The sequence below is a fragment of the Crocodylus siamensis genome, chromosome 5 (genome assembly GCF_052110815.1).
Source record: "Crocodylus siamensis isolate JL-2025a chromosome 5, ASM5211081v1, whole genome shotgun sequence".
Taxonomy (NCBI): domain Eukaryota; kingdom Metazoa; phylum Chordata; order Crocodylia; family Crocodylidae; genus Crocodylus; species Crocodylus siamensis.
This window is the reverse complement of record NC_143399.1, coordinates 963,852-983,969: the sequence shown is the minus strand read 5'-3', so window position 1 is coordinate 983,969 and position 20,118 is coordinate 963,852. Positions and strand designations below refer to the sequence as shown.

The following is a 20,118-nucleotide window of genomic DNA, read 5'->3' as shown; positions in this document are numbered from 1 at the left end:
TGGGCCTGCTCCCCGAGCAGCAAGAACGAGGACCGTGGGGCTGCCGGGTTTCCTGCACGTGGTGCCTTTGCCTCCATCACGTGCTCTGGGTGACCCTGAAGATGCTAGGAGCAAGCCCTGCACAGCCCCCTCAGCAAGGCTGGGCTAGATGACCCAGCCCCACAGCCTGGCAGGCTACCCCCAACCAGCCCCGCATCGCGCCTCATGCGAGCCTCAGGCCATGGAGACGCCCCTAGCTTCGGTGCAGTCCCGCACTGAGCGGGGGAACCTCATGCCCAAGCCGACGTCGCACTCGTGCTGGATTGGCACCTCCAGCACCGCGCGGCGGCTGCTGCCAGCCGTCCTCTCCAGAGGGGCAATTACTGTTAATGCCACAGGCCTCCCAGGGAGAGGAATTTCCTCCCATGGGCGGGCGGGCAGGCAGCCCATGCCCATGGGACAGCACCGGGGGGCCAAGCAGTTACTGATTAATTTGCAGCTAGTTGCAATGGGAGGGGTCCCCTCCACCCTGCAGCTGGGCCCAGCGGCCTCCGGGGCCAGTGGCAGCCTCGGACTGGCTGCACTATCCCCATGGGGTGCAGGGCACCCACCAGCACCGTGCTCAGAGCTCCCCCCGCCTGTACTTGCGATGGGCCTGGAGGTGCTGAGACTCCCGGGCAGGGTCCGGACGTGGGAGCGCAACAAGGGGCAGGATGAGGAACACGGCCTCAGTCTGGCAGAGGCATGAACCCCTCCATGCCCTGCACAGCCCCTGGGTGCCCAGCACCATCCCAGTGCCACCCCTGCCCAGTGGTCACTCACTGGCAGGGGAGGGAGCACCCATCTGCTGGACTCTGCCTCCTCCCCAGCCCCAGGGAAGGCCCAGGGCCCTGCTGCTCCCTGGCGTGGGTGTTGCCGGTGGAGCGGGCAGGAGGGAGCGCAGTGCCGGGCAGCCGCTGCCCCCCTCCACCGGCCCTGGAGGGCAGAGGGCCCACTGGCCTGGAGCCGACGCCAGGAGGTGCAGGACGAGCCGGGGCGCTGCGAGCCCCCCAGGCCCCGCGGGGGACGCACCGAGCGGGGGAGCCGGTGCTGACTCAGCGCACAGGAGGGGTGCAGGTGTCCTGGCTCCCAGCCCCGGCCCTTGGACTGGGAGAGGACCCAGGCATCCGGGCCCCTCTCCAGTTCGGGCTGCACCCCTAGGAAAGAGAAGCGTGCACGGAGATGGCCCAGAGAGCCTGGCCCGCGTCAGCCGGCCCAGATGGCGCAGCTCCCCTGGGCTCGGCTCGCGGCTGCCTCCTGGGCAGAGGCCCCTGCCTGGGCTGCAGCTAGGGGCTCGGGCTGGAGTCAGCCCAGCAGCTCCGTGGCTGAGGATGAGCCATAAGGCGCTGGGTCGGGCCGGGGGGTGGGGACGGGGCCGCCCCGTACGGCCCTGCCAGGAGCCACAGCTGGGCCTGCAAGCATGGCCTGGGCGCGCAGAAGCCTCCCCTGTGAGCACCCAGTGCCTGGACTTGGCTCCGGGCAGCACGGGGAGGTTTGGAGCCCCACGAGGCCGGTGCGGGGCAGGGGCAGGAGCCAGGCCAGCAGGACACGAGGGCAACCTGTTACCTGCAGCGAGCCTGCAACCAGCCGGTCCAGTGGTTGGAGCAGGAGCATCCTGATGTTGCCAGCCACGGCAGGCTTGGTGCTGCGCGCGTCTCTGCCCAGCAGCGCGGGGACGGGGTCCCGCCCGCCCCGGCAGACGAGGGCTGGAGCCCTGCCAGCCCTGAGAGGGTGAGGCCAGCACGGCGCGGGGCAGGTCTCAGCCGGACACCCCAGCCGCCTCCTCCCCTCCCTGCCGCTGCCGCCGGCCGCTTTCCTGTTCCCCAGCAGGAACAGAGCACTACTGTGCGCGGCCTGGCCTGCAGGGAGCACGAGTCGGCCTCGTGCCCGAGAGGGGAAGGGAGGCACGGACACGCACCACCGCCGGGCAGCTGGGCCTCCTGCTCTCCGTAGCCGGCAGGGAGAAGGGCAAGGCCTGGGACCTGGAGCAGGAGGCCAGCGAGGGTGAACCCGGGTGCTAGGGGCAGGGCGCCCGTCCCTCCCTGCTGGGGCATCAAGCAGGGGGGAGGATGGACCCCAGGGCCCTGCCTTAGCAAGGGCCTTGGTCACAGCAGGCGAGCGTGGGGCAGGGGGCTCAGCCCCTCCTGCCCAACCAGGAGCTTCCCGTGCACTTGCACCAAGCCCCTTCACCCCCACCTGACACCACAGCCACCCCCAGCACCGCCCGGGGGCATCGAGACCAGCACAGATTGGGAGGGGGGGAAGCACCTCCTCCACCCTGGCAGCTGCCCCCCAGCCCAGGAACACGACACGGGGAAACGGGCTGCGAGGCCACTGCTGCCGGGGCTTTGGTGTCTGCCCTCCTGCCCCTGCTACAGGGCTGGGAAGGGACGGAGCAGCAGGTGCCCCTGCCCCACACAACCCAGCTCTGCCCTCCACCCAGTGCGGACAGAGGCACGGCCCAGACCCCCCGGCTGGGCAGGGGCTGCTCCAGGCACAGTCCAGAGACCTCCCAGCTTTGGAGGGGGCACAGAAACACCCCCGATGAGGTGCGATTGTCCCCAGGAAGTCCCTGCCACATGGGAGCCGCTCCGCAGGGCAGGAGCACAGAGCTGCAGGAGACGAGAAGCGGAGGTGCCCAGTGCAGCGGCAGGAGCTGGTGCGCAGCCACAGCAAGGGCCAGGACTTGGCAGGAAGGGGAGCAAGGGACTGAAGCCAAGTCACAAGCAGTCCGCACTGCGAGAGAGGGGGCGGCGGGGGCAGACCGAGGGGCCTGCGAGGAGCTCCCAGGACCGTGGTGCTGTTGGGGTCAGAGCGATTGGGCTTTGCCCCACATGCTCCCAGCTCGGGTTCGCCCTGGCCACGCAAGCCGGGACGTGCCTGGCCACCGCCCAGCAACTGGCCCAGAGCCGTGCAGCACCCCATGAATGCGCTCTTTCTTCTCCCTGCGCAGGGGCCTTGGCCGCACCTCCGGCCGCCACGCCAGGGCGGGGGTGAGCAGGAGCTGGTGCGCAGCCGGAGAAGGGGGCCGCGAGCCATTGCCTGGCCGTGGTTCCCCTGGGCACCGGCTGCTCCTCGCCCTGCCAGATGCAGTTGGAGGCATTGAAGAGGAGCAGAAACTACCTCTGCTCCCCTCCCCCTGCCACAGGAGCTGCCTCCAGCTGCAGAAGGGTTCCTCTGCAGTCGAACCAGGGCTGGGGCTTTCCCCACCTGCTCTCATGGCGGCAAACAGCTTGTGCCCACAGGGCCGGGGCAGGCAACAACTGGCCCTGCCTCTGCCCAGCCCAGCAATGCCGGGTGGCACCACTCGCTGTGCGAGATGCACTGCTCCAGCCCAAGCCAGCTCACTGGGTTTTGCTGCGGGCAGAGAGGTGCTGAGCAAGGTCCTTCTTGGTGTCCTTGGGGCTGCTCTGGTCTCCAGCCGCAGCGATGCCTGCGGCTCCGATTTCCCCAAGCTAAGCAGAGATGCGCTGCAGGGAAGCTAATGACGCCTGTGGTAGGGGTGCCCGTGGCCTCCTTCCCATCAGCACCTGGGCAGCACCAGGACGGCAGCCAACTGCCTCGGGCAGTGCAGATAGCTCGTGCGTGCTGGTCCCAGTCAGTGGTTCGGAAGGGAAGCAGTGAGCGCAAGACCCACGGGCCTGAGGAGACCCAAAATGCAAAGCCCATGAGGCAGATACTGCCCACATGCACCAACCAGAGTTAGATACGGCCAGGGCAGCCTGCGCCAGACCTGCTTTCCTGCTGCAGGGCCTGGGGGCATTTTAAACCAGACCCAGGGCTAGACAGTTTCATACCGAAGTGGTGCCTTGCGAGACAGCCAGGTCCAGTCCAGGCCCAACCCTAACCAGGTATTAAAGCCCTGCAGGCATCAGGCTGCTGCTCTTCATGAGGAGTCCAGAGGAGGGGACCTCGCAAAGGGTGGGTGGGCAAAGGTAGGGTCTCAGGGCAAAGGAGATGCGAAGCAGAGGGGGTGAGGGCAGAGCCCAGCCTTGGCGGGGCATTGCCATGCTCAGCCTCTCTCAACAACCACTATGGCAAGCCAGGTGTTGGAGAGCTTTGCCCACCCTGACGGCTGTGGCAGCCACAGGCCATGCTAGCTCCATTCCCCAGCCCCCAGCAGCACATCGAGCAGGAGCCGGGAACAAGAACATGGTCACACCATGCTCCAGCTTCCCTGGCAGCTGCATTTCCCAGCCGTGCCAGGGCGGAGAACACCTATAGCCACGTGCCCCTTAAAGGGCCAGCTCTGGGAACCTGCTTGCTCCAGGCATCCAAACTCCCTCCACAACCCCCCCCCTCTAGCTCAAGGCAGCAGCTGCTCTGGCACAAGAGATCCATCGGGGACACTTTGGTCTCCGCTCCTGAGTCCCCACAGCTGCTTACCTGGGGGACAGGGCTCCCCTACACCTGGCTCAGGACCACTTAGCACTTATCCTGAATGAGGCTTCGCAGAGGGATGAGCCTGGCAAGGGTCGGGATGATGGGGGCACTGGCAGGTTCTCCATGTGGCTCAGCAGTGCCCGAACTGGCACAGAACAGTGCAGAGGTGACCTGTGCTCCATCCCTGCAGCAAGCACAGCAGGTCCCTGCCCGTACCATGTAACAGGAGATGCTGCCAAGGCTGCTTGGTTCAGCACCCACAGCTCTGCTGCGTGGGACTGCTCAGGCTGAGTAATTACTTCCCTTTCACCGAGCCGTGGAAGGGCTGGGCCAGGATGGAAGCAGCCTCAGGGGAGAGCAGCTTACTCCCAAGCTGCTCACCTGCTGGAGCAGCTGGAAGCAGAAAGCACCTGTCCACAGGCTGCCCTCCAGGCAGTGCATGGCACTCAAGTGCCTCTGACATCTTTAATTACAAATCCCCGGAGAGCAAGCATCACCCATTGTTCCTGACAGTGCACCCTAGCCAGGGGGCAGGCACCATGCAGGGATAGAGGAGGGTAAACAGGAGAGGCCAGGCCGGTAATGAGAAGCACAGCAACAGCCCCCAAGAGCTCTGGATTTGAAACCAGCCAGAAGGTTGTTCTGAAATTCATTATGTTTATTACTAGATCAAATTGAAAACAATACATAGGCTGCCAGAGTCTTGTTTCCACCTTCTGTTTGCATTAAAAAACCCCCAAGCACAAGGACCAACGCAGAGAACAGGAGCCCAGGCAGGGCCTGGGGATGGTGGGAACATTTGGGCACCTCAGCATGGGGGGACAGGCACAAGCACCCTGCCCTCCAGCTTGGACATGGCTCTGCACAAATGCAGAACTGATTTCACTCTGGTTCAGAGCCCTGCACCATCCCAAGAGAGGGGGCTAGGAGAACACAGTCCCTGCCTGCCAGAAGAGTCTGCTAATGGGGCAGGAGTTTTCCAGGAAGTCTCAGGCCTCTACAACAAGCATCAGCGCAACAGAAGACTTGCCTTGGGAGAAGGAAAAGCTGACCTGCCAGCCTCGCCTGGGGGAAGTGTCAACAGCTGCATTCGAAAAAACCTGCGAGGAATCCAACTTGAACCAGCCCAAGCCAGAAATTGAGGAAAGGAGAGGGGGAGGTAAAGCAACAGTAGGGCAAGAGCTCCCACCACACCTCCCGCTGGGGTGGTTTAGCAGGAACACAAAAGCTGCCAGTGCTTTTAAAAAATAGCTTCCCATTTAATATATTTAAAAAATCCCTGATGGAGCAACACCCTAACGGCACCTGCCTGAGCCAGCAGTGACTGCAGAGGAGGGAGGTGAAATGTTCTTAAGAAAGTACCATGGGAAGGAGCCAGCATTATCAAGTGGGAGTGAAAGGGGTGCAACGTCCCCAACGCCAGGAAACATTGTGCAGCTGCCATGTTTCAAGCATACTTCAAGGCATGTGCCCACATCACTTCAGTCCAAGTCAGAAGTCACAAAGGCTCCCAAGCGTCCACGTGTGGTCAGGGCCCCATCGGTCACAGATGTTTCTGCAGTGGCTATGGCTGGAATGGAGGCCGGTCTCTGCACAGGGGATTTTAAACCGCAAACGGACTGGAAGGGAGGGTCACACTACACACAGCTATTATGCCACACAGCCAAGCGCAGGCGAGAGGAGAAGTGGGAAGCCCTCCTTCTGGTACTGCAGGAGGCAGGAGACCCTAGCAAGGATGGCAATTGACTTCCAAGACAAGGCAGCCACATCCTGGCATGGGCAGCAGTGCAGAGCCTGTTCCCAGACACGTCGGACCAAAGGCCCTTTCCCAGAGCTGACCTGGGAGTGAGATCCTGGAAAGGCAGGTGGCAGCATGATGCAGCTTGAAAGCAGAAGCTCCACCTCGCATGCTCTGGTCACTTCACGGCACAGCAGTCTCCAGAGACGCATTTAACAGGCATGTGGTGTTGCCACCTTGCAGGACACTGTCCACGCAGACAGTGACAGCCCGGCCAGGAAGCCAGTCCAGATGCTTAATTTTGGGTGTGGGGTAGATGTAAAGAACACGCTCTTCAGTGATAGGCAGGGCAGCGTTCCCCATTTGCTCCAGCTGAAGGAATGGCACCCAGGAGCCACCCGTCTCCCCATCTCCTCTCAAAACTGCAGTCCTGCGACACCTCCCAGACCTGCACACTTGCCAACACTATGAATCTAACTTTGCCTAAAAAACCGGTACGCAGTAAACTATTCCTACACTCAGCAGAAAAGGGATCGTTAACATCCTACATGGATTAGGACTTCAGTCACTGGGAAAATGTACAAGCTGAAGCCCCAGTCCCATCCGAGGATCTACTACTCAAGCTTTCAATACTGACTAAGAGGGAGTGCTCCTCCCACCTGTGGAAGGCACAGGTAGGCCCACAGATCCACAGGAGCTACGTGCACCGCAGCTGGTCACATCAGCACCTGGCCTAAAAGACTTTTGGTCGATAAATACAGATGCAGTTTCCACAAACAGGTTCTTGCTTACAACTTCTCAGATCCAGAGTCAAACCACCGCACAGCACTATGCTTTATTGCTGATCACACGCTGATGCACCATGTTCCAGAGTAATTTGGTTTCTAGCGTTCTCATGTAACAAAGAAATGGTTATGGATCGGGGTCTCCCACGCACCAGGCTGAGGGACACCAGGCACATGTTACTGAAGAGCAGTGTGTCTGGGGTAAACGAATGCCTGTTTTCCTGCAAAGGGAAACCTGCCCCATTCTGTCCGACAGCACTCAGCTGTCCCCCTGCTTAAAGTCCCTCTCATGGGACAGGAAAGTCTGTTCGACCTCTTAATGCTTTAGCTACTAGAAATGCGCTAGCATGTTCTCAGGGCACACACAATGTCTGGCTCCTGAACTCAGCAGTCTCCAACACCATTCCAGGCGTGCGCCCCAGGAATACTCTACACAGGGTTTGCAACCAGTCACCAAAGCATGGCCCAACGTGGCAACACATGTGATTCAGAGCAGCCCAACACAACCACCGATCACCGCGTGCCATGCACGCTGTGCATCTCATAACGGACTAAATCAAGTGACCGCAGGCAAGGGCTTGCGGCCCCTGCAAAGCAGCACTGCTACAGAACTAGTGCTGGGCTGTGCGGACGCTGCAGCCCTGTCTTACTCCAATACTGTGGTGCCTGGATCTCCACGAGGAGTGCCCGGGACCTGGGATCCCTTTGGTCTTTATTGCCTTGGTGAGCTGCCAGCTCACAGACTTTTTCTGGGGGCTGAATAGACATTCCCGTCAGAGGGCTGTGCAGATCAAGGCTCTGCATAGAGGCACGTGTCATCACGGTTAGCCACGGGAGGGGATGCGGAAACCAAAAGCAACACAAAAACTAGAGAGAGAGTACGAACAAGAGCATGCCCAGCTGGAATTCCTCCTCACGTTCCACCTGTCCACAAAAACGCCTCCCATCTGCTTGGCTTTGCACAGCCTGAGGGTCCGCCCTCAGAGAGGAGCAGATAAAATGAGAGACTGGAGCTGCCCTAGACGGAAACATGGATATAAATATAAAAAGAGGTTCAGTCTGAAGCACCAGTAATACTGCCTGTGCAGGGCAGGCATGGCCACGTGGAGGCTCCCGGAATCAGTAACATTGTTCAACAAAAACTGTACATTTGTTATCATCCTGCAGCTGCCAGAATTCCTGACCATCTCCCAGAAGAGTCTGATACCTGTCGGGTTTGTCTCAGGCAAGAAGAAACATGAGAAACTGCTTGAGGAGATGCGCTGTGGAGGCAGCACTCCCCAGCTGGCTTGTAGGATACGTGCTCAGTGGGACCTGACTGCAGACCAGGAGCCCACAGGCCTTAGCAGAGGCAACGTGAACTGGATCCTCCATCTGGCTACTGCAGAGTACTCTACCTTTTAAAAACCCTGGCTGTGAAGTGTCCGAGTTTGGCCTCAATTGTCCTGGAGTGTTCAAATCCATGGGGAGGTGAGCCTCTCCTTTTCCTGTCCCAGGCACTGCTTACTCCATGATGGCCCGGTAGAGGGCAGGCTCAATGTAATCCTCCCGATACCGTGAGTTGATCACTCTCTGTCTCTTCCTCTCTTGCTTGACCTCCTTCTCTGCGAAGATCTCCATGAAGCGCATGTCGGAAGCTACTGACTGCAAGGGAGAAGCAGGGATTAGTCACTCATGGAAGTGCTCAGATTAACTCTCTGCTGTACCTGCCTGCAAGCTCTGCCGCAGCGTGGAACAGAGTGGGTGTGTCTGCACCTCCCCTCCAGAGCGAGGGACAGCACACTGGCGTGCAAACAAGACTGCTACAACATGGGGAGAGAAGCATCCAAAACCTACAGCCACGTTAACAGGCGAGCAGATCACCGAGAGGCCTAACAAAGTTACAGTGGCTTCAAACTTAGCTTGGTGACTACTATGGAGAGGGCTGAGCGGCTGTCCTGCAGGGGGTCAGTTCAATGACTCACAGGAACTTCCTGTGGGAATGGAGTACTTGTGGACTCAGACAGGTAGTCCTTAGCACCCATGGAGCTGGAACAGTGCTGTACTAATGCCCCCACAGCACCCAACACCTGCCTGCTTAGAATCATAGAATCAGTGAGTCGGAAGGGACCTAGACAGATCATCTAGTCCGACACCCTGCCATGGGCAGGAAAGAGCACTGGGGTGGCAGGGCTCATAAGACCCCAGCCAGGTGTCTATCCAGTCTCCTCTTGAAGATTTCCAGGGAAGGTGAGAGCACCACCTCTCTGGAAAGCCTATTCCAGGCTCTGGTCACCCTTACCGTGAACACCCTTACTAACAGGTACTGCCCTGGAACTTGGAGGGAGAGACATGCACCCAGAGTCTGATGCCAACATCAACAGCACTCGTGCTGCGTGGCAAACAGCCACACTGTCCAGACCTGCAGGTGTCCTTCTGAAGTGACAAGGGGCAAGGACACGGGGAAGCAAGCTGGCATATCATGATTTCAGAGGAGAGATTTGAAGAGCCACACAGTGAACACTGGTGGCAGGAGGAATGCAAGGAGAACACAAGGATGTCCTGGCCCCAACAGCAGCAACGAAGGAAAGACTGTAGGCACATCTGCAGGCGTGCTAGGATAGCATAGCTACAGGGAGAGAGCAAGACACCAAGCGTCATGCTTTCAAGAAGGCAGGTGGAAGATGCTAGATGCTTCCTGGTGCAAGCCCACCTTGCAGTACACTTAAGTAGGTTTGCGCCATCAAGGGCTGGCTATTTCCAGAAGCCACATGAGCCCTGCTGCTACAGAACAGATCTGTTTAGCATGTGCGCATTCTCCTGCTAGCTACTCACCAGCCTGGATTTGACTCTCTTGGGAAGTTCCTCATCAAGAGTGTACACGTCATCCCTCTTCACCATCAGCTGGGATCCATCTTCAAATTCCACCTAAGGCACAAACAGACACAATCTTGCTTGGAGTCATGAGACAGACCCTATGGCTCCCATGCTGCCCTGTGTTTCACTTCCTCCTCCAAACAAAGAGTTTACTAAACAGCCCTCCAGCCTGCAGGCTTTTCATTTACATGCACTGGCGGTTGTGCATATGAGAGCAAACCAGCTAGCTTCTACTGGGAACAGACTTTCACCAAACAGTATCACTAGCTCTCAAGAAGCAGGAAAGGGCATCACCCACCACATGCCTGGGACTAACTGGCAATGGCAGGAACAGTCTCAAACCCAACTCCTTCCTGTGTCTTTGCTGGCTGGACTGGGTATTTCAGCGCTTCCCGTGTTACCTCTAGAATCGAGTGGAAGCAGAGGGCAGGGGCAGGACATACAATTATAAAGACAAGTTTTGAAGTGATCCGTTTCAGCCCCTGAAGCTTCAACCTCAGGGCCTCTTTTCAAAAGAGAAGTGCCTGCAAGTAGGCAGCTGGATAATAACAGCCTGGTTTACAGAGCTGAGAGCATCCATGCTGCTGTAGATTTTGCTCAGCACTACTGGTGCTCAGCACCTCAAAAAAACATAAGCCCGCTCACTTGTGCATCCAAGTCTGGATGGTTGTACCTGGCCATGCTGACACACACAGCCCTATATATTGTAGCATCTGGAAACAGCTACATGGGAGGGCTTGCTGCTGAGGGTGCTGAAAGAAGGGCTTAGCTGGCTGCATGCAGCACTGTCACATTGCATCTCTAATTGGGCTAGCCTATAGCTTCGTATTCACCCAGCAGAGGGCTGGGGATGAAGAATCTCACCATTTCTGCCTGGTTATAAAAAAATCCATTCTCTGACGAGCCAACAGCAAATCAGGCAGGGTCCACTGCACCAACTCATGGAGCATTTGTGCTTCACTCAGGCAGAAGGGCTTCATTCTTATGCCCCAGAAAATACAGGTCTCTTCTCCCCACAGCTCTCTCTTGAATCCCCCGGGAGCCGCAGGGGAGAGCACCGTTTCCCTCCACGATTAAGGAGGACTCTGGGACCTCCTGCTCTGCCCCGTCAGGGGCATGGACCAAGGTGGTCAAGGGCCCCAAGGCCCGCCGCACCAAGGCCCCTCCCTCACCGGAGCTTAGCAACAGGTTCGCACCTCTTGCAGCCCCAGCAGAGCCCATGCAGTCGCCGGCTCCCGCAGGCAGCCCAGGCTCGACCGCAGCTACTGGCCCCGCTCTCCCCAAGACAAAGTGAAGGGTGTTTGTTCTGGGAGACTCCATCCTGCGGGGCACTGAGGGGCAATCTGCTGCCCCGACCCCTTAGCCCAGGAAGTCTGCTGCTTCCCGGGGGCCCGCATCCGAGACATTGCAGAGAGGATCCCGCAGCTCCTCCGGCCCACAGACCACTACCCCATGCTCCTGATTCATGTGGGCACCAATGACACGGCTCGGAGCACCCCCAGCCAGGTCATGAGGCGCTACAGGGGGGTGGGAGCGGGGCTTAGGGGTCTGGGAGCTCAGGTGGTGTTTTCGTCGATCCTCCCAGTCTCGGGCTATGGGCTGAGGAGGGAGAGGAGGATCCACGCAGTCAACCAAAGACTGCGGCGCTGGTGTCATTGGAAAGGCTTTGGCCTCCATGACCACAGCCCGCTCTTTGGAGAGAGAGGCAGCGAGCTGCTGGGAAGAGATGGCCTCCACTTCTCTCCCCTGGGGAGGAGGCTCTTCTCAGCCAGGCTGGCTGACCTGCTCCACCGGGCTTTAAACTAAGCCCGCTGGGGGAATGGGGGGACTACTGCCACGGCTGGCCCGCTGAACGGCCCTTGCAAAGCCAGCAGACCAAGGCACTTAAGGGAGCCCACCCCTGCCCCAGCCCTGGCACAATCTGTGGGCAAGGCAAGAGCCCCCAAGGGCACACTTGCCTGCCTGTACACTAATGCCAGGAGCCTGGGCAACAAGCAGGACGAGCTCGTCCTCCTGCTCAGTGCAAAGAAATATGACGTCATTGGGATAACGGAGACCTGGTGGGACTCCACCCATGACTGGACCACGGGAATAGAGGGCTATACCCTGTACAGGAGGGATCGTGTTGAAAAAAGGGGCGGGGGTGTAGCTCTCTATGTGAAGGAAAGCTACATGTCCCTGCAAGCTGATGTTGGCGACCGGCATGGACAGCTAGAGACCCTCTGGGTAAAAATTCGTGGGGAATTCGGCACAGGGGACACAACGGTGGGAGTCTACTACAGACCTCTCACTCAAAGTCCCGAGCTTGACCAGGAGTTTGCCCGGGAACTGACTGAGGCCGCTTGCTCCAGGACCTTGGTGGTCATGGGTGACTTCACTTACCCGGACATCTCGTGGGAAGATCACTCAGCAAAATCCGAGCGGTCGCAAAGCTTTCTCTCGTGCGTGGATGACCTCTACCCGACTCAAGAAGTCTATGGGCCAACGAGAGGCAAAGCGCTGCTCGACCTGGTACTGGCTACGGGGGACGACCTAATCGGCGACCTAGTGATCGATGGGAAGCCGGGTGACAGCGACCACGAGCTGATCACCTTCACCATCCGCCGTAAAGCTGGCAAGTCAGTCAGCAACACAGAAGTCCTTGACTTCAGACAAGCCGACTTTGACAAGCTCAAGAGGCTAGTCGGTCAGGCCCTCAGGGACCGTGACCCCAGGGAGAGGGGAGTTCGAGAAGAGTGGTTGCTTCTCAAGGAAACGATCCTCAATGCACAAGCTAAATCTGTTCCAACACGGAGGAAAGGCAGCAAGAAGGCACAGCAGCCGCCCTGGCTCTCCAGGAACCTAGCGGACCTCCTGCGGCTAAAAAGGAAAGCCTACAAAGGATGGAGGACGGGATTCAGCTCCAAGGAGGATTATTCTGCACCGGTCCGGTCCTGCAGGGAGCAAACCAGGAAAGCCAAGGCTGCAACTGAACTCCAACTAGCTTCAGGCATCAAGGACAACAAAAAGTCCTTTTTCAGATATGTGGGGAGCCGGAGGAAAAGCAAGGGCAATGTTGGACCCCTGCTAAACCAGATGGGGCAACTGACAACTGACGCCCAGGAAAAAGCCAACCTATTAAACAGGTACTTTGCGTCAGTCTTTCATCAGTCACACGGGATGCCCATGCCTGCTATAGGACAGGGAGATCCGGGTGATGGGGATCCCCTACCCTCCATAAATGCTGACCTCGTGAAGGAACACCTTGAGAAGCTGGATACCTTCAAGTCAGCCAGCCCTGACAACCTGCACCCCAGGGTACTCAAGGAGCTGGCGAGCTTCATAGCCCAGCCCCTGGCACGGGTCTTCGAGAGCTCCTGGTGCTCTGGTGTAGTGCCCGAAGACGGCCAATGTGGTGCCGATCTTCAAGAAAGGGAGGAGAGTGGATCCGGCTAACTACAGGCTCATTAGCCTGACTTCTATCCTGGGGAAGATCTTACAAAAGTTTATTAAGGAGGCCATCCTTGAGGGACTGGCCCAGGCTAACATCCTAAGGGACAGCCAGCACGGGTTTGTTGCGGGTAGGTCTTGTTTGACCAATCTCATTTCCTTCTATGACCAGGTGACCTATCACCTGGACGAGGGAGAAGAGATTGATGTCATATATCTTGACTTCAAAAAAGCTTTTGATCTGGTATCCCATGATCACCTCTTGGCCAAACTGGCCAGTTGTGGCCTTGGCTCCACCACGATCCGCTGGCTGGGAAATTGGCTCCGTGGTCGGACCCAGAGGGTTGTGATTGATGGCAGTCACTCATCGTGGTGCCCTGTGACCAGTGGGGTCCCTCAAGGCTCTGTCCTGGGACCCATACTGTTCAACATCTTCATTAATGATGTGGACATTGGAGTCAGGAGTGGACTGGCCAAGTTCACCGATCACACCAAACTTTGGGGCAAAGCATCCATGCCAGAAGATAGGCGGGTGATCCAGGCTGACCTGGACAGGCTCAGCAAATGGGCGGACGAGAACCTCATGGTGTTTAACACTGAGAAGTGCAGGGTTCTCCACCTTGGGAGGAAAAACCTGCAGCATCCTTATAGACTCGGCAGTGCTACGTTGGATAGCACTACAGAAGAAAGAGACTTGGGGGTCATCATTGACCACAAGATGAACATGAGCCTGCAATGCGATGCTGCGGCTAGTAAAGCGACCAAAATGCTGGCGTGCATCCATAGATGCTTCTTGAGCAAATCCCGGGACGTCATTCTCCCTTTGTACTCGGCCTTGGTGAGGTCGCAGCTGGAGTACTGCGTCCAGTTTTGGGCTCCACAATTCAAAAAGGATGTGGAGAAGCTTGAGAGAGTCCAGAGGAGAGCCACGTGCATGATTAGAGGTCAGGAAAACAGATCTTACGATGACAGGCTGAGAGCCATGGGACCCTTTAGCCTGGAAAAGCGTAGGCTCAGGGGTGATCTGATGGCCACCTATAAGTTTCTCAGGGGTGACCACCAGGATCTGGGGGAACGTTTGTTCACCAGAGCGCCCCAAGGGATGATGAGGTCAAATGGTCACAAACTCCTGCAAGACCGTTTCAGGCTGGACATAAGGAAGAATTTCTTTACTGTCCGAGCCCCCAAGGTCTGGAGCAGTCTGCCAGCGGAGGTGGTTCAAGCACCTACATTGAACACCTTCAAGAGTAAATTGGATGCTTATCTTGCTGAGATCCTATGACCCCAGCTGACTTCCTGCCCTTTGGGCAGGGGGCTGGACTCCATGATCTCCCGAGGTCCCTTCCAGCCCTAATGTCTATGAAATCTATGAATCTGCAAGAACCAATGCTGTTTCCACTTCCCTCCACACCCAGAGCATATTAGATGATAGAACGCCAGAGGCTCCAAGGCCAGCCAGCAGTCCAAGTCCAAGTCTTGTGAAGAACTTCTAAAACGCAGCAAAGGCAGGGTTTTACCATGACAGAGAGCTGGGGATAAACTTAGAGGGGAGAGGAACCCATACCTGGTACATCTGGATGGCATGTGATGCAACAAACTTGGCCCCATAGACTTGTCCATCTGTCCATCTCACTTGCACAACTTCGCCTTCAGCAGGAGGGCCCAGCTGCAGACAGTTCCGACTCTTCACAGCACAAGGGGGAAGTTCGGAGGAAAGGAGAAGTCAGATGTGAGCAGCTTATTTTGAAGGTGGATTCTTGCCTTTCTTAGGTCCAAGCTACACCTTCAGTTGCAGCCATGCACCACTTTCTACCATGTCTTTAGTTACCCCTACTCCCAGCCCTATGCAACCACCACAATATTGTGGTGCAGAGGCACCTTTCCAGGGCACCCAAGGCACAGGGGATGCAAACTGGTCTTGTGAGAAGCCCAAGGTCACTGTTCATTTTACTGCTGCAGCTTTAGCTACAATGAACAAATGACCAGTAAGATATGGCTTATAGGTCATAACAGCAGCTACATCTACCTGGCTCTGTATAGGGAACCGCTGCAGCCTGGTATAGCACTGACATTAAAGACAGCAGCTAAACAAGGGCTAGCAAGAGGAAAAAAGAGCTCCTGTCAGAAAGAAGGAAAAAAGCACCTTGAAACCAAAATATTATGTTAGGCGGTATAGGGCAGGTCTAAATGAGTCGTCGTCTAAAGCAGCATGTCTCAGCCTGTGGGTCACGACCCAAAAGTGGGTTGCAAGAATACATGAGAGGATCATGAACAAACTTTAAAAATGGATTCTCCTTTAAAGAAAATCGTGACAGAGTTCCAGCCTGCAAGGAGCTGCCTGGGGTCCCCCTTCCCACACACACCCATCCCCTGCTCCACACAGTAGGGGGCTGGGGCCAGCGGGTCAGGAGATGGTTACAAATAGGTCCTGGTACAAAAGGGGTTGAGAACCAGTGGTCTAAATCTACATTTCTCCTCTCAGAGGGGAGCACTTCCTACTCCAGGTGTCATTGTGTCCCATATGGCTCTGAACACATTTGTTCCTACAGTGGAAATGTACAGAACGTTCTGCTGCACCACGCGCCCTCTGGCGGAGCAGTCTTCTCACTGTACAACATACCACAATGTCCTCTGGATAGAGGTTGTCGCTGAACGAGCCGTCATCAAAGTTGACTTCATAGAAGGTTTCCTTTGTTAGGCTGACCACTTCACACTGATAGAAGCGGCCGTTCTTGTGCTTGCTGATGACTATCTGGCCAGGCGATAGATCCTGCAGAGCTGCCTTGGCTCGCTGGGAAGAGGAAAGTTCTTGTTATACAACTGACGTGAAGGACAGGGCTTTGGGGCACAGAACTTAAGCCTTCCCAGGGAAGCCACTGAATGGTGTTGCTGTTATGCGACTGCTTATGCTCAAGACCCATTCACAATTTGAAAGCATTTTGTTCGTTTGTTTGAAAGTTTCCCTCCAGAACTTTAAATATTTACAAGTAACCCATTTTCTGCAACTGCTGCAAGAGTTTGGAATGTCACTTAGGCTGTGCAGAGAGTTAACAAGCGCTCGCTCTTTAGAGCAGATTCCTCACAGCTTGGGGACCTGAGAGTTGCCTCCCCTTATGGAATGTGGCAGTTTTGTCTGTTGGGAAGCTTGTACGAAAGCCTTACACAGTGATCATCAAAAGCTGATATTTAAGCCCTTGCAAAGTCTGCTGGGATTCTGGTACCAGCTCTGTACAAATATCACACACTACCCAAACACAACATTAGTTATGCCTTTTCACAGCACCACTGGAAGGAAGGCGTCAAGTAACACTGATGCAGGAGAGAAGCGACCTGCCTGAGGCCATACTAAGTTGGTAGCGTGTCAGAGGTCATAATTCATGAGTTCCTTGTCAGGAGACAAGGAGCCACAATCTTTAGGGTATGTTGGACACAAGGACAAGGAATCAGATGACAAGTCTGCAATGGAAATCACACAAGCCAAAGCTTTTCAGGGCTCCCTGAGATACTGGCCTGCTCTGAGACCGTACCTTGTTTCCCTCCCACCCCATTCTCTGCCCCCCTTCTGCATCCCCCATATAATCTCACCTCTGCCTGGGATGGAATCTTATGCCGAAAGCAAGTAATGAAGACAACAAATGGCCAGTCATCAGGCTGCATCATAACTCCGGCTGCTTGAGCACAGCTAACGTGGAAGGATGTAGGACATCGACCGTGGGAGCACTGCACACAGCAGCCAGCAATTCTCTTCCTCCGCTTCTTACAGAAGATGCATTTCTGCAGATGACAGGAAACTAGGGATTACTAGAGATGGCAAGGCTTTCCCCCAGCAAAGGCCTGTTGGCAAGAGGGTAATCCACCTTCTTTGGGACTAGGTACCCTCAAATGTCATAGATTCACTTTGATCCAGGAGAGACGGGCACTTGTTCTTGTAGTGGGTTAGTGGGTGAACTGAGTTACGCTAAGGCTCTTAGCCATAGTTTAGGCCTTCCTGGAACTAAGCAATAACATTGTATAGAGTGCAATGGAAAAAGTGAGTGCTGTAACTAGTATGGCGGGTAAACCAGGTAGTTTCCCTAAACGGAAGTGAAACTAAAAACTGAATAGGACTGGAGTACCTCATCTAAAAAGATGAGGTAAGGAACTTGAGGACTGGACAATTTGGGGTGAGAAATTACTAAAGTAACGGACAAGCAAAGGAACAGCTGTTTTCATGCTGTTACTCTGGGGAGACGGGGCAGTTGTAGAATTTCTGCTTGATCAGCAGGAAAGCTAGAAACAAACATCTCACACACCCAGCGGAGGACCCGAGGACAATACCACCGATGTTTGCGGCTGTAACATCTAAAGGAGCCACTTGCCAGGTCATGACAGGGAGGAATCTTTAATAGTAACCCCCAAGCACTATTACAAGTTCACTTGATACCAAGTCAGATGATGAGCCATGTCAATCCTTGGGAGTCTCTGCCAAAAAGAAACCTACTGATAACAGTTTTGTTTCAGGACATGGCAGGGATCTCAAGGCAAATATCTGTGTGCCTGTTTCCAAGTGTCCAATAAAAGGGACACTTAACAATAAAACACAAACTAAAATAGATGGTAACCAGAAAAGTGACAAATTATTCTTCCTTATTTCAGCAATTAAAAAGGCAATGGAAACTGTAATATCAGACTGTCATGTTTTACTGGGAGGATAAACAGGCTAGTTAGGAGCATCATTATAACCTAAGATTTTTTCAGAGAACCAGAGTTAAACTGAGGAAAACAACTGAATTTACAGATGCAAATTCAGTGACCATTTGTTACAATCAGAAGGTGAGATTTGGGAGATTCAATTTGTGTTAACTGGACTATTAACTGTCACACCCCGGATTAGAACCTTAAAAGCAGATCAAGCAAGTTAACACTCCTAGATGCAAATACCTCCAAACATCTGTACAGTGAACTCTAGTTAATTTGCCTATGAAATGATTTTCCAATCTCAGGCTTGTGTGGTTGCACTGAGCAAACTCCTAATGAGGATGCCAAGAGAGACAAGCCAAGCAAGCCAGACTAGCTAGCTGGGACCAACCTCCCCCAGACAGGCTAGACACACACACATGCACATTCTGTCAACCTCATCAACTTCACCTCAGGCTCTACTCAACTGCTCTTTGCAATAGTCTCTTCTCCATTATGCTGCTTTGCCAGCAACCATACGCCTTCCATCTCTTCAGGTACAGTACCTGCAGCACTGTCAGTTCTCCCAGTCTATTTATTTTGATCAACTCAACCTAACCTTGCATGGGAAAATACTTAGTCACCAGACTATAGCCAGTCTAATATTAAAATAATTTTGCTTTTAGCGTTGACAAGGACAGTAGTCTCAGAGCAGTGTTAGCTGACATGCTTCTTCACACAATGAGTTTTCCCTGCATTAAAATGTAGTCCACATCTTAACAGCAGTTCTTTTTGGGAAAGGAGTCTTAGTTCCCTTCCCAAAGAGGTCTGAATTCTGCAAACAGCTTGGCTTTTTGCAGTTTCGTAGTCAGTAGCCTGGACTATGGCCACAGCAAATTTGATCAAAGGCAACTTCTTAGTAATTTTTACGAGAAATGCTTTTTCAGAGCAGAAACATCTCTAAATCTCACACCCTATTACTTGGACTGGTAATTATAAGGCATGATATGCAAGTACAGCCATCCATGTAGAGCATAGCTGAATTTGGTGAGGCTTGTGCTGTTAGTTGGAAGGGAAAGGCACAGTATAAAGTTCTGTAGGTCCTTAGAGAACAACCTTTTAATTCAGGTACCAAGGGGCTCCTCCATATAAGGGTTCTCTGCTACTCCAAAAACTAGCTAAACCGTATCACCACCTGTGTCCAATGCCTAAACTGGAATTACTGTTAATGCCCAAGAACAGAGGATACTAGTAACAGGACTGATTTAGCAACCCAGATTCCCACCACCAGATTTCATATTTCCTTCTGTTTCTCTTATTTCTGATCATCAGGAAAGTGCTCTCCCCCTCAGACAAGCATAGGAAACCCTGTGGACAGGACTTCAGGGAGCCCCAGCAGCGGGAACAGCCCAGGCCCTCCTTACCAGTCTGAAGCGCTGCAGAGGGATTTTGCCAACATCCACTGGACTGCGCTCTGCGATATTCACAAATTTTGCCTCCAATACAGCTACAGCACACATCACATGGACCCACCTGCCAAAAATCAGCAGTAAAAAGGCATCAGCCCTCATCTGAGTCAGGAAGAGGCTGCCGGGATTTGATGGACATTTAGTAGTACTGATAAAGCATGTCAGACCAGCAAACAAACTGAAGTCTTCCACTGGCTCACAGAGCCAACTTGGGCCAAGCAGTATGAGCTTCCTTCCCATTCCCAGCTAGGGAGGCGCGTAAGAGGCAGAGACAATTCAAAGAGCTTCAGACATTCCACCAAACTGATCTGCTCCTGAATCCCCAGGCAGGTTTGTTCTAATTCAAACTAGAGGCAAAACATGCTGCACTAACATAAGACTCTGCCTCATCTCTTGGAAAAGATGAGAGTGAGCTTAGTGCCAGTTTTGCAATGCAGAAGCCATCACCAAACCTCAAACTAGTCTATTGGCAGTGGTGGGGTTTGTGGAGCTCTAAGGATATCGGAGCCTTTGGTTGCTCTATGGGTCTCTCTCTCTCTCTCTCTCTCTCTCTCTCTCTATATATATATATATCAGAGCTCCTAACACCTTGTACAGATCCAGGAACGTATGGACCCAAACACAAGCTGAGCTGCATAAAGTTAATATTGGGGCAGTTTTGCCATGTTCATCTCTCCCCCAGCTCAGCTCCACCTAACCATCAGAACATAACAGCCACTGCCCTTTTGAAAAAGTTTGCCTTTTGAAATGACTCCAAATATACATGTATCCATATACTAAGCAG

General features: G+C 54.8%; 2 protein-coding genes across 2 annotated transcripts in view; both read right to left on the bottom strand.

The window, feature by feature from the left end:
* The window catches only part of ST3GAL3 (ST3 beta-galactoside alpha-2,3-sialyltransferase 3), a 278,014-nt gene extending 276,366 nt beyond the window's left edge, over nucleotides 1-1,648 (bottom strand). The window contains exon 1 of the mRNA XM_090046552.1: nucleotides 1,585-1,648. The gene's annotated coding sequence lies outside the window, so the exon portion shown is untranslated. The remainder of the gene's footprint in view (nucleotides 1-1,584) is intronic.
* Nucleotides 1,649-5,038: 3,390 nt separating this feature from the next.
* Nucleotides 5,039-20,118, bottom strand: part of KDM4A (lysine demethylase 4A) — a 34,608-nt gene continuing 19,528 nt past the window's right edge. The window contains exons 16-21 of the mRNA XM_090047778.1: nucleotides 19,290-19,398; nucleotides 16,795-16,983; nucleotides 15,830-16,000; nucleotides 14,774-14,893; nucleotides 9,739-9,831; nucleotides 5,039-8,568 (exon numbers count right to left, since the gene is read on the bottom strand). Coding sequence (XP_089903904.1) covers nucleotides 8,428-8,568; nucleotides 9,739-9,831; nucleotides 14,774-14,893; nucleotides 15,830-16,000; nucleotides 16,795-16,983; nucleotides 19,290-19,398 — 823 coding nt within the window. The 3' untranslated portion in view covers nucleotides 5,039-8,427. The remainder of the gene's footprint in view (nucleotides 8,569-9,738; nucleotides 9,832-14,773; nucleotides 14,894-15,829; nucleotides 16,001-16,794; nucleotides 16,984-19,289; nucleotides 19,399-20,118) is intronic.